Source organism: Rhinolophus ferrumequinum, chromosome 14, assembly GCF_004115265.2.
Source record: "Rhinolophus ferrumequinum isolate MPI-CBG mRhiFer1 chromosome 14, mRhiFer1_v1.p, whole genome shotgun sequence".
Classification (NCBI taxonomy): Eukaryota; Metazoa; Chordata; class Mammalia; order Chiroptera; family Rhinolophidae; genus Rhinolophus; species Rhinolophus ferrumequinum.
The window spans coordinates 67,056,629-67,070,638 of NC_046297.1; the positions used below are offsets into that span (position 1 = coordinate 67,056,629).

Consider the following 14,010-nt stretch of genomic DNA (forward strand, 5'->3'; position numbering starts at 1 on the left):
TAGGCCAGCCAATGTTTGCCTTGGATTAAACTCACTGTGTGTCTGAAGCTGTCCCAAGGACGTTACATGTCTTATCTTGTGACATACGTGCGTGTGTTTGTGTGTGTTGAGGCCCCCGGAAGTTTGATACTTGCTCAAGGTCACGAGGTCAGGAAAGAGCAGAGCCAGGACTCACCGCCGGCGTTGACTGGCCCTGGAGAGCTCTAAGGAGTGGATGATGGCTCTTGGGCCCACAGGGCAGCCATCTGCCTGGGAGCGAGGACTGCATCAGTCACGTGCTTTCCCTTTAATTCTGGTTGCCCTTGTGAACAGCGGCCTGTCCCCTCCAGTCACAGAGCCAGTTATCCCCCTGGTTATGCCCTCTGCCCTTCCCCCACCCCCAGAGCAGAACTGAAGCTTGGGCCAATCCCACCGTCTTCCTCCCACATCTTCCCCTCCATCCACAGCCCCCACCAGGGTTAGGGTCGTTGTCAGGCAGCTGTGGCAGAGGGCAGACACGCTGGTCTGGGAATTAGAGGAGCCATTCATTGTCTCTGTGACTTTGGGCAAAACCCTTTCTTTCTTTGAGTCTCAGTTTTCTCCTCTGTAAAATGGGAATAATTGTACAAATTGCAAAATTACTATGAGGCTCAAGTGAGGTACTGCATGGAAAAGGGCTTTAGAGCTGGTGAAGGCTTTATGCGTCCTCAAGGATGGGTACGGAGCGTTGTCTCTTTTCCAAGGATCTCATTTAAGACCTAGAATGTCTTACCTGCTAAGTAAGTTTGGGCAGGTGAAAGGAAGGTAGCATGACCGGAATGACAAACTCGACTAGCATGTGGGTGAGTGGGATGTCTGTCCAGCATGAAAGCCAGGCATGCTGGGGAATGAGGGCGGATGGACAACTTGGCAGGAGGCCTTGAGTGCTATAGAGAAGTTTCTGGGCCTGTACAACAAATGCGAAATGGGCAGCAAGTTAAGACAGAAGGAGACCAGATGCCAATGTGGGAGCTGTGGATGATAAATAGACTTCAGATTTCCTTTAAGAGAGTAGGGTCAGCTGCTGGAACACTAAGAACGCTTTACCTGGGTTTTCTTTCCTCTTCAAATACCCAACTAATAATGGTTTTTTAAGTCAGTAGCTCCTTTCTCTAAAGAGGTGGTAAAATTCAGACGTCATCCTGTTGAACCGCAGTCAGGGGGAGCTTTTCACAGACGTGGCTGACTTCTTGGCTTAGAGCATTCCAGACAGAAGAGAGCGAATTTCCATATGTCATCTGTCCCTGAGGGGGTGGAGGATTATGATTTCATGGACTGTAATCTTACTGAGAATTTGTATGATTCTGGGAAGGCAAACTCATTTCTGCTGCCGGCAGGGCACCGGCGGGGGAGGCAAAGGAAACTTCCAGAACACTCACCCTCTTTCATTCCTGAATTGAAATGCTACCTGTTCATTGTGCTTAAAACGAAACTATCAGTAAGAGAGAAGAAACATTACACTTACCGAGCAGCTCTCTTTATCACTTTTCACCTAGATGACCTCATTTCATTCTCTTGGCAGCTCTGCAAGGCCAGCGTCGTGGGGCCATTTCACAGGTGAAATCATGACGCCCAGAGAGGTTAAGGAACTTCATGCCCCACTGTTTGTTGTGGCATGCTGGGCGATACACCCTGGTGGTCAAACAGTAAGAGGAAATATGTCCTAGCTTGCTCTGTCCCAGGTCTGGAAGCTCCCTTTGCATTCTGATTCTTCTGTGTGCAGAGCAGGATCAGTCTGCTGCATTCATTTCACCACAGGCAGTTTTTCTTTGCATTATCTGCTAGACCTCCTAGCATTTCGCACATTCCTGAGCTTCCATGTTTCTCGCATTGCACCTCCCTGCTGTTCGGCCCAGATAGAGAAGTGCTCAACTGATCAAGACACTGAGACACAGAGAACGTAGTGGGGGACGAAAGAGCAGCAGCACTGTGGTGCCAACACGGGCTTCTTAAGTACAGACAGCCCGTCTCCTGCCTGCCACACACACTGGAGGACAAAGCTCCAGGGATGAGTGGCTACTGTGCGGAGGGCCCAGGCACGCCCAGCCTCAGGGAGCGCTCAGGAAGGAGAAAGGAGCAGGCGTGAGACTCGGCGAGCCCCCCAGTACCTTTACGGCACAGAACACCATTCCCTTTTCCACTAAAAAGAAAAAATATATATATGTATTTTTAAAAAATGTTTTTCATAAAAATACATATATATATAAAATCTCATATATATATGAGCTTTTATTATTTAGAGCAGTTCTATGTTCACAGAAAAATTGAGCAGAAAGCACAGAGCGTTCCCATAGATGCCTTCGTCCCCTGCCTCAGTTTCCCCCATTTATTATCACCATTGCACATTGATGTGGCACATTTGTTATAGCCGATGCGCCACTATGGCCACACTGCTATTCACTCAAGTCCATGGCTGACACGAGGACTCACTCTGTGTGTCGTACGCATTATGGGTTTTGACAAACGAATAGTGACCCATGTCTACCAGTAGGGGATCACACAGACCAGGCTCCTTGCCCTAAAATTCCTCCATGTTCCACCTATCCGCCCCACCCCTTTTCCGTGTTAAATAGCTGGGAACTGCAGTTGGGAACCCAGGTCTGGAAAGAGTTGGGCTGCTTCGCGTGCCAGCCTCAGCCGGGGACCCTGCATGGCTCTCTGGCTTTGCACCAGGCAGCGCAGGCTCCAAGAGCAGCTCCATCGCAATTCCTTCCGTCCACATCCCATCACAGGCTGCCCATCTCTCAACGGGTGCTAGGACTTAGGGGCGGACAACACGGGATAAAGAATGAGAGGCAAACCCTTGGAGCCTTGCCTGGCTCTGAGCAGGGGCTCGCGGGGTGAAGGCCCTTTTCTGTCCCCGGACAGGGCCTCTGTCATGTCAGGGCACTTTGTGGTCTTGTCTGGCCCTGTGTCTGGCCGGCGGCTGGCACACAGTTGCCTGGGAACTTCAGCAGCAGCAGCAGCAGCTGGCGTTTACTGAGTCAGGCCGAGTAGCTACCCACGTACGTCACCTCACTGGGTGCAGCATCTGCTGGAAGGCCCAGAGCAAAAGTGCCCCCTTGAGAGCTCCAGACTCTCATTTCAAAAGGGGTGGGAGAAAGATGAGAACGGAAGCTTGCGCCAGTCCTGAGGCCCACAAACGTGCCTTCTCTGCCACGCCAGGCAGGCCAAACCCAGCGGTACTTAAAGGGAGCCGTGGTTCCTGATGAACTGAGCCGTCGGAAAGGAAGGGAGGGGCTTGGCAGTGGGCATGGGGAGGCCATTGCCCCTGCCTGGATCCTGCAGGCGGGGCGGGTGGGAGAAGGGGGCACAGGGATTGCCCTTCTATCTCTGGCAAAGCAGTGCAGCGAGGAAAACTGGGGGCAGTGGTGTGCAGGGTCAGGAAGAGTGGGTCAACCGTGGCCGGCAGGCCTCCTGCAGGGTGCTTGGGCCAGGGAGCCAGACGGAAGGCACAGTCCCATTTCCATCACCTCATCGTCCCTGGGGCACTCGGAGGTCCCCAGGGAGGGCCTGCCACCCTCTCTGACAGAGGAACAGGACGGAGGCCCGCCCCAGTGGGTGACCCATCACAGGTACAATTTCTGCCCCAAAGACAAGGCAGGCCCTGCAGATGCATCTGTGAGATACCACTGGGACCTAGACCCATTTTATTGGAGAAGAACCAAACAACTTCTGTAGACTTTTATGCCAGGCACTGTCCTGTTTCATTTATAGATATTAACTAATTTACTTATCATAACAAACCCATTTTACAAGGGGAAAAGCAAGTCCCATTAAGTAACTGATCCAGGGCCCCCCTGGGCTCCGAGGTGGTGGAGCCAGGGCATCACCCCACGTATCTGGCTCCATAGCCCGTGTCCTCGGCCAGCTCGCCACGCTGCCTTTCATCAATGGCCATCAACAGGACCAGCGTGGGACCTACTGTGAGCCCGGATGTGCGCTAAGGCGCGTTAGAGGGCCAGTTAGATAATGAGGGAGCCAGCGGAGGTTTGCTGGGGTGGGTCTGCCCCGAGGGGCAGGAGCCTGGCAGTGGAGGGGCAGATCAGGGTGGACTGGGCAGATGGGGAGCAGTGTCGTCACGTTCTCCTGACGTCTTCTATTCACACCCATCTCCCTACTGGACCGTAGGCGCCGGGCCAGCCGAGAGCAGCCTCTCCAGTTTCATACCCTCAGCAGCGCCTCACAGCTTGTGTTTGTGGCAGGGCTGAGCCAGGTGGGGCCTGTGCAGGGCCCCGGGGACAAGGAGCATCGGGGCTCAGCCACAGCCAGACTGCAGGGGAATGAATGTGGGCGTGGGGGGCGGACCTTGATGTCTGGGTGAAGGTCAGCGTTGGAGCCCAGGGAACGCAGACCGCCTCGCTCGGCTGATGTCAATCTTAGAGAGTCGGAGACGCCAGGAAGAAGTTTAGACCCGCTGCAGTGGGAATGAGGGAGTCATGCAGGCTTTGGGGCAGAGAAAGTTCCGTAGATACAGCACTTTGGTTTTTTAATGAAAGTAACCCAATGCCCTGCACATCACAGGTGTTTTCGCAAATGTTTGTTGAATTGGACTGAAGTTTAGGACCGACAGTTCTGAGTGTGTGTTGGGGTTTAAGTCTCAGGTTTATCTCAAGTTTGCTTCTTGCACCTAAACACATTTTTCTTCTGAAGCCTCTGTTTCCTCACCAGGAGAGGAAAAGGTTGGACTAGACCCTCTCAGACCAGCTGGGGCCTGTCGCCGAGGCTGTGTCCTGAGCGTCAGGATCACGTCTGTCTCGCTCTGCTCAGAGGCCGATCAGGCCCGATTCACACGTGTCTCACGAATGGCCTCTTGAACGTCCCCTCCCTTCTGGCCTCCTAGGGGACTGTAGTCCCCAGAATGTCAGCATTGGCCCTTCTCACGTAAGTGGGAAGCTGATATATGGGAAGTGAGAGTCAGGGACCATCCTCCACACCCCCACACCCCACTGTCCCTGTCACCAGAAATGCAGACCACGGATGTCACCTCCTAGACTCGCAGGAGTGGGTCCTACTCTCTGTTGGCGCCCTGCTCTCCTGCCCTTCCTGAGGCCTTGGAAACAAATGCATTTATCCTAACAGATGAACGCACACACAGTCCAGAAAATTCCACAGCGAGGGAGGTGCCAATGTTTTTACCAACCCCGGAACATGAAAGGCATTTGGAGAAGTTCTGACAGTCTCCCCAGCTGGAAGAGGAGTTAGTATTGCTCTGTCCTCTGAGCTGGTGTTCTGTGGGCTCTGTGACCCTGGGCTGGGGAACTGAGATGTAAGGCTTTTCTGTTTGGGAACAGGGGGTCTTGTTGGTAGTTTCCCACATGATACCGAATTGTATTCATCACAACTACCGTCCTTCATTCAGCTAACATTTGCTGAGGACCTAGTCTGTGCCACTGGTTTTAATGAGGGGCTCAGCCTAAGGGAAGGTAAAGGTGACAAACACCCTGAAAGCGGAACCTTACTTCCCCGGAGGGCTGCCTGTAAATTGATGGTGTAGCTAAGACTGGAGGATGGCTGGGTGGGGGTGATGGGGACGGCCGGGGGAGGGCAAGGGCTCTGGGCAGAGCAAGGCACCTGTGCAGGGCATGGGGTGGGGGGCGCTGGGACAGGATGGCCCCGTGTGTTTGAGCAACTGATGGGAGGGAGACCTTGGGCGCTGATGCACAGGCACAGGTTTGAGACAAAGGGAGATGCAGCCAGAGAGATAGATACGCAGTCCTACGGGGCCTCGGATACACCGGGAGAGCCAAGAGAATGTCCTAATGAAAATGGGATGAGATGGGAGGTTTGAGCTAGGACGGGGCAGGGTGTGTGTGTGTGTGTGTGTGTGTGTGTGTGTGTGTGTGTGTTAGAGGGATGATCCAAAGTTAAGTTTGAAGACCACTCTGGATGTGGCCCAGAGAATTCACTGCAGGGACAAATGAGGGTCCAGGAGGCCAGTGGCAATGGGAAACACTGGGGAGACATGATGGCAGAAGTCAGCGGAGATGGGGAGAGAGCCCGGAGCATCTGGGGAAGACACGGGGTGCAGCAGATGGAGGCATCAGGGAGATCTGCAAGGTTGTACAGCCGCTGCATGGGTGGGTGGCCCTGCGTTGGGAGGTAAAGACAAGGTACTTGGAAATGCATTGTCTGGGGCCTCCGGGAAACTTAGAAACTTAGCATCTTAGACCTGAATGCACTTGATGTGACTGGGGTAGTCTCCTGGAGAAATGTGACGGGTCTGGAGCTGGGAGGCGCTCTGGGTGCTGACACACTCCGGGGAGTCACCAACATGTAGGTGGCACTGGAAGGCATGGGATCTGCTAAGGTGTCTAGAGCAAAGCAGGCGTGAGCCTCAACTGACACTAGAACAGGCCTGGAGTTTCGGGGTGTTGAGAGGCATGGATTGACAAGGGCGATACTTGGAATTCAGAGGACGGCCAGAATGCCATTTGGCGTTTGTCCCAAACGCCAAAAACATGCTTTTGCTATTCGTTTTGTGTGTGTGTGTTCCAAATCATTCCATTAAAAATAGTGCTGAGCTTTCAATAAATATTTACTAGATTCTTTGTAAAAAGGAAAGAGCCATCAACACAGCTGAATGCTACTGAGGGTTGCGGAAAACACGGCAGTGGGGAGGACGGCGAGCCGAGCCTCGCCAGGCCTGGCCGTCGTTGGGGACAAAGAGCACAGAGAGCCACCAGCAGCGGGTGAAGACGTGGGGCAGGCAGCTCATCTCCTCCCCGCTCACGTGCCAAGTCAGGGGCTGGCCTGGACATGCATCGCCTCTAATCCGAGCAGCTGCCCTAGCAAATGCCTCATCTAGGATGGGAAAGTTGTGGTCCAGAGAGGTGAAGTGGCATGTCCAAGGTCTCCTAGCTAGCAAAGGTGAAAGGGCAGACTCTTTCACCTTTGCCTGACTCTGATTCCAGAGTCCATGCTCTTCCCACTGGCCACACTGTATTTGGAACCACAGTCCCGACCTGTGCGGACAGGAGGCGCTGAGGGCCTGGCCTTGACAGCATGGGAATGATGAGACTCCAGGGTGCAAAATCACAAAAGGTAAAAGGCTTTCCTCTTTCTGAAGGGACCAGCGAGGTGAGTGGCAACTGGGGGCTGCTGGACCAGGTGGCGGCTCTGACCTGGGTACAGACCTACATCGGAGTGTTTGGTGGGGACCCTCGGCGAGTGGTCCTGGCAGCTGACCGCGGCGGAGCGGACGTGGCCGGCATCCACCTTCTGACCAGCAGGGCTGCCGACTCCAGACTCTTCCGGAGAGCCGTGCTGATGGTGAGTTGCCCATCCTGCCGTCAGCCTCTCTTCAGGTGCTCCCAGGCCAGAGGGTCTTCCAGCCTCTTGGGGCCAGTTGGCTTCCATCGCTTGGTTTCCCTTATCCTTTGTTATGAGTGGGTGTCCTGCTCGTGGCCATCTGATGTGCGCCAGGATGCTGGGGGCTCCGCTGATGGTTGTCTACTCCTATCCGAAGTGCTGATGATTCCAGACGGGGGAGTGTTCTATTTCCTGGGGGCATCTCGCTAGGGTGTCACGGTCTGAACTCTCAGTTACCTCCCTTGTCTGTAGACAACCACAGGGATGGCGTGTAGGGTGAGAAGCTTCTGATGGAAGAAAAGTTAATGATGAGCGTACAGTTTAGCCAATACGATGCTAACTATATTCGGCAGTATTGCCCAAATCAGGAGAGAACGAGAACCGAGGGAACTTTCATCTCATTCCTGGTGTTGCTTCTCTGATCGTCTCTGGGTTTGAACTTTGACTCTTCCCTTAAGCTGTCTGTTTTTTTCCACCAGCCCACGCTCCATCCCCACCCTGGGGTTCAGTTCTGGTGGCATTTCACTGTGGGGCACCAGTGGGTGATTGATTACTCTCACTAACCTTTTCCACCGCATTGGTGTTCTCTTGCTTGAGGTGTGAGGAGAGGCAGGGGACCCCAGCGCTTGTCCACAAATGGCAGGCAGCTGGGTCAACAGCCACAGGGTGAGTCACAGAGCTCCAAAGTTTTGGCCAACTGAGTTGTCGCTTGTTGAATGAAGGGCAAAGAATAGAACTCAGCACTCATGATTCTGCTGGATGGTCTGAAGCACCTGCTGGGTGATGATGATGGTGATGATGGTGATGATGATGACAATGATGGTGATGATGATGATAATGGTGATGATGGTGGTGATGGTGATGGTGATGATGATATGATATTGATGATTATGATATCATGATGTTTATGATGACAATAAGTATGATGGACAAAATAATCTTGCTGACCACAGCATAAGCCCTGAAAACTATTCTGTCATTGGTTAGCTTCTAATTATACTGGTGCCCAGTTTGTGCTAGGTGCTGGAAATGCCATGCTAAATAATTCATGTCCTACCGTGTGTCCCCGAAAATAAGACCTAACCAGAAAATAAGCCCCAGCATGGTTTTTCAGGATGACATCCCCTGAACAGAAGCCCTAATGCGTTTTTTTGGAGCAAAAATGAATATAAGACCCGGTCTTATTTTCGGGGAAACATGGTAGTTCTCTGGAAGCTGTAGTTTACTGGGAGGTGGGGGACAAGCACTTCAAGCACATATTTAAGAGAGGGTCTTAGGGTGGCTTGGAGAGAAGCCCCAAACCAAGCACAGAGGAAGGAGGGAGTGGCAGGAACGCTTCCCAGGAGAGGGAAAGTCTGAGCAAAGGACTGAGGACCATGCAGGCACGTGACTACAGGTGGAGTCCAGGTACAAAGAGGCGTGGTTCTTCACTGAAATCACCAGCCCTGTGATGCCAGCGAGGATGGGGTTTTCGTGGGCAGTGGGGTGAGGGCGGGGTAGCAGAGAGCCGCCAGCTTGCTCCCATCACCTTGGGGCTCATCCTGAGCACATGGGAGCCGTTGCCATGGAAAGTTTTGTTTGTTTGCTTATTTGATTTGGTTTGGTCTGGTTGACCATTTTAACCACTTTTAAGAGTACAGTTCAGTGGCATTACGTACATTCACAGTGTCGTGCGACCACTAATCATTTCCAGAACGTTTTTATCATTCCAAACAGAAACTCTGTACCGATTAAACAGAACTCCCCAACTCCCTTTCCCCCAGCCCCTGGTAACCTCTGGTCTACATTCTGTCTCTATGAATTTGCCCGTTCTAGGTACCTCGTATAAGTGGAATCATACAAGACGTGTCCTTTGGTGGCTGGCTTATTGCACTTCGCATGTCTTCAGGGTTCATCCAGGATCCCCGTTCTAGCTTTTATTAGAACTTCATTCCGTTTTTAGGCTGATAGTCTTCCGTTGTATGTATACACCGTATTTGTTGATTCCATCTGTGATGGGCATTGGGGTTGGGTCCACCTTTGGCTGCCGTGAATCGTGCTGCAGTGAACATTGCTGTGGCATCGAAGTGTTTTTAAGCAGGTGGGAAACTTACTTCTCTTTAGGAAGACTTCTCTTAAAACTGGGTGGAAGATGGAGTTAAAAGGAACAACTCTGGAGGTGGAGGAAGCCATGAGGAGATTGTTGGTACCACAATTTAAGGAAAGGGGGAGAGCCATTGAGACCAGCCCCGTGGACCTGCTAGCAGCTCTGAGGCCATGTAACCACCCCAGCTTTGTCCAGCTGTCCTGGGGTCCAAACCCGGTATCATAAGGAAGGTAGGAGTGGCATTGTTTGGGCCTCACTGATCAGCATCGTCACCATCCCGGACCAGAAGCAGGACCACCTGCCACTCTCTCCTTCAGCACAGGAGCCTTCTAATGTTCTAGAAGAGTCCATGCTCTACCCTGCCTCGTACAGGCAGTTTCTCTGCATAAAACACTTTTCTGCCATCGTCCTCTTTGTCTGCCCTATTCATCTTTCCAGGGAGTCCTTCCAGCTTCCCAGCCTTGAATCAGACGCCTCTTTATGGCTTGTGCTGCCGGCCCTTCTCTGTACAGCTCTTGTCATGATTTCCCATCAGCGACTAATCATTCCCTCTGCCAAGTCTGTCTCCCTCCCATGACTGTAAGCTCCAGGAGAGCAGGGGCCAGGTGTGTCTTGCTCTCCACGGGGCCCCAAACACGCAACACAGTTATCTCAGGATAAATGCTCCAAAATTATCATCCGGGCAGGGAAAGGGTGAGTAGATGCACTGGGAACCCACAGACTTGTCTACTTCCCTCCCTCCGACCCCTTTCTTGTCCTTTGACTCAGGTTTTCTTCCATCTGTCCCTTTGTAGGGGGTCCATCTTAGTGGCAGGAGGTCTGAGCCCAAACATTCTTCAATTCCTGGGATTGAAAACAGACCTTCCTGACTTTTAGTTGATTCTGGATTGATTTCCTCAGGGCCCCCTCAGAAACCAGACACTCAGTGGGACCCAGAAGATACCCAGAATACCGTCTAGAAGGCCCAGAAGGCAGAATTTGTTCTTTAAAAATTCTGGAAGGGTTAGTTAGGTGTTTGGGGAATTTCAAAAGCGAATCTGTTTGAACAAATGGTAGTGTATTTAAAAATAAACTCGCCATCTGTTTTAGTCATTTAGGAGTGGCTTTTACAACTGCTCCCAGGCGTCTTTGGGACGCATGTGAAATTATTTGGCATCAAGAGAGCTAAAATACTTCAGCGTATTAGCAGTTCTTAGACATGTATTTACCAGGAGATACTTGAGGAATGAATATGAGTTGGTGATACATTCTTGGATAAAATCTTAAGTCTTTCTGCAAATCTTGGGGCCAAAATTGTTGGGATGGCAGGTGAGACATACTCCTGTGATAATTGAGAAGTTATATTCATTTGCTTAGCATGTTTGGGGCCACAAAGCACTTTCAGTGTATTATTTCAGAGAGTCCTCACATTGATTCACAAGAAGCATTTTGTGTTTTTTTTGTTTGTTTGTTTGGTTTTTATATGTCTAATCTATAGATCAGAAATCCAAGGCTCAGGATGTTTAGTGACCTACTAAAGAATACACAGCAAGGAAGGAACTGTATTAGGGACTAGAACCGAAAGCCAAATCTTCTGTTTTCCCTTTCAATGAGGCTGCTTCTCCAGGAACGTGGGACGTTTTCGGTATCTTAGTGTGTGAGCGAGAGAGCCAGGCCCACACCTGCATGAAGATCCTGGCCTGGGGCAAAACCCTTCACCCTTGCATTCTTCATGAATAAAATAGGTATGATTCATTCTGTCTCCCAAGGGCTTAAGGAGTTGTCATCAAATAAGGTTTGTCAAGTGTCCTGCACACCATAGAATGAAGAAATCCTTCCATGCCAAGCACAGGCTGCTGCGAACAAAAGTAGGTCTGGGGACATTCCACCAGCCCTGGGGCCCAGGTTGCAGGAGGAAGAGAGGTGACGTGTTGCAAACACGCGTTCTGTGGCTCCGACGCCCTGGCCAGTTCTAAGAGAAGACAGAGTAGGTCATGTCCTCGGTGGCGTGATTCCCAGGACCCAGAATGGATTTCTACTGCCCCGATTCTGCATTCCTCGGAGGAAACGCCAGGACTTATGAATTGGCCTCAAACTGAATTTTCCTGTCTCCTTTCCTACACAAACCCTACACCCCAGGCTCCCTGACGATCACCATTCCTAGAAAATTCCATGCTCTCCTCTACATCTTTCCATCACTTTTCTGTGGTCAGCATGAACAGTTCTCTACCTGGAAAGCCACTCCCTTCTTCAGGGCTCAGCTGAAACAGAGCCTCGAAATCCTTCTCTACCTCTTCAAACAGAAAGAATCTCACCTTAGTGAAAACGTTTCTATTTAGCAATTTTCAGGAATTCTGCCTTGTCTTACATACTCGTTATTTTTCAACATGTCTTATTCCGATTGTACTCTGCCTGGGCACTTGGCTGGGTGCATGAGTGTATCCTCTTAGTACTTCCTGAGCACGTAGCACAGCACCCGGTCCAAAGAGGGCACTGAGACCACGCTGAGCTCCATTAAACTGGTAGGAGGGAGGTGGTAGTCTGAGCCCAGAGCACAGTTTTCTCCTGTTTTCGCACGTATCTCATAGGGGAGCACTCTATCCTGTGCTTCTCAATCAACATTGACCTAGCAATTCCCGGGCTTTGATGCTTCCATATATACATTCAGAATAAGTGTGTTCATATTTTTAATATTTCTGATGGGAATTTGATTGCAGTTTGCACGGATTTTTTTTCAATTAATTTCAGAAAAAATATCTATGTTTTTATGATGTTAAATTCTTGCATCCATGAAGCAACTTCATGACATAACCACGAACAGAGTACTTTTGTCTCCTTAGATCTTTCCGTAGAGTTTTGAACATTCTCCGTCAAAATTGTGTGAAATCGTTGGAGGCAAATCCCTACATATGTCAGAGTATGACTGGTGTTGTGGACGGTGTCTTATTTTCTATCATGCTTCCTGGTTGCTAAATACTAGCGTAGGGGGAATATGTCAGGTCAGCAATTTCCTAAGCTTTCTTACCACTTGGAATATTTTGTGGGTCCTGTTGAATTTTCTATGAAATTACCTCATTATCTGCAAATAATGGCAGGTTGACTTCTATACCCATTGGAGGAAGACGTTCAACTCTTCCAATAAAGAGACCCAGCACTAAAGCAGTTTCAGTAATAAATGTTCCTTTTTTTCCACCCTCTTTCTCATAACATTTTCCAAGGTGAGGAGTCTAAGGGATCTCGTAATTTCTCAGGGCCCACATTCCTTCCAGGTGTTTCTCTGCCATCCTAGGGTGTTGTCTTCATCTGCAGGGCTGAGCCTGGGCTACTGGGGGCTCCATATAGCAGGGAGGGGACAGAAAGGGAGGAGAGCCAGCCCTGCTGACTTAGGAGGGAGGAAGCCATGCTCCTCCCGGCGGAGGTCCTGGTGACATAGAGACCTGCACTGGCTTCACTTCCTTCTTTCTCCTTCGTCATGATCATTCTTGTTTGTGTTTTTATCTGTCACATTAATCTTACTATTTAAACTAGGTTTTGCTTTTGAAATCTCTATGCCTATATTTTTTAAAAAACTATTTCATCCATGTCTTCCCTTAATCATCATCTTTTCCTTTCTTCTTGACAATGACGATCTGTTTTACTTTCAGCTTCTTGAGTTGAACACCAACCTCATTACTTTTCATCTTTTGTCTTCTGGTCAATGGGTTTCAAGCAGTAGATTTTCTCCTCACTATTGATTGTTATTCAGCTATGCCCCGGAAGTTTTGAGAAGTAGCAATATGTCATGTGTTTTTAAGTGTTTTATTATTTCTGGCATTATTTTCTTCTTCTTCTTCTTCTTCTTCTTCTTCTTCTTCTTCTTCTTCTTCTTCTTCTTCTTCTTCTTCTTCTTCTTCTTCTCCTCCTCCTCCTCCTCCTCCTCCTCCTCCTTCTTCTTCTCCTTCTTCTTCTTTTTCCTCTTCTTTTTCTTTTTTTTTTTACAGTGAAAAATTTTATATTTAGAATTAGCCAGCTGGACTCAGTGTAGAGGATGCCAATTTTGTTGGCAACGTCCAAAGCATCCTAGTCAGGAGCCAGTCGGACATAAGCCTTCTCTCTCCATCAGGCCTGAGCAGGGGCTAACCTTGGCCTTGCCCATGTCATAGAGCTTCTTCACAGCCTGTTTAATCCAGTCAAGGCTTGTTGGCCTGGACATCCACAGTGAACACTAGTGTGTACTTGTCTTCTGTCTTCTTCATGGCTGACTTGGTAGTCAGGGGGCCTGGATGATGGCAAAGTGGTCAAGCTTCTTCCTCCAGGGGGCGCTCTTCTGAGGATATTTAGGCTGCCTTCGGGGCTACAGGGTTTTGGGCCTTCAGAACGTGGGTGATGTGCAGATCTGTGTGTGTGTGTGTGTGTGTGTGTGTGTGTGTGTGTGTGTGGCTGTGGACGGCTTTCAGCACTGCTTTCTTTGCCTTCAATTCTTTGGCTTTGGCTTTGAGAGGGGCAGTGGCTTCCTTCTTCGTGTTCAGCGCCATCTTCCTATTTTCTTATTAACTCAAAGATATTTTCATCTTTTTTTTTTTTTAGCTGTTTGATCCATAGAACGTTTAACTGTCCATTTTCAAAATGATTTCCAA

At 50.1% G+C, this 14,010-nt stretch overlaps 1 protein-coding gene across 1 annotated transcript in view; it reads left to right on the top strand.

Moving 5' to 3' along the window:
* TG (thyroglobulin) overlaps positions 1-14,010 on the top strand; it is a 216,260-nt gene that overhangs the window by 117,564 nt on the left and 84,686 nt on the right. The window contains exon 41 of the mRNA XM_033126377.1: positions 7,088-7,290. Within this exon, the coding sequence (XP_032982268.1) occupies positions 7,088-7,290 (203 nt within the window). The remainder of the gene's footprint in view (positions 1-7,087; positions 7,291-14,010) is intronic.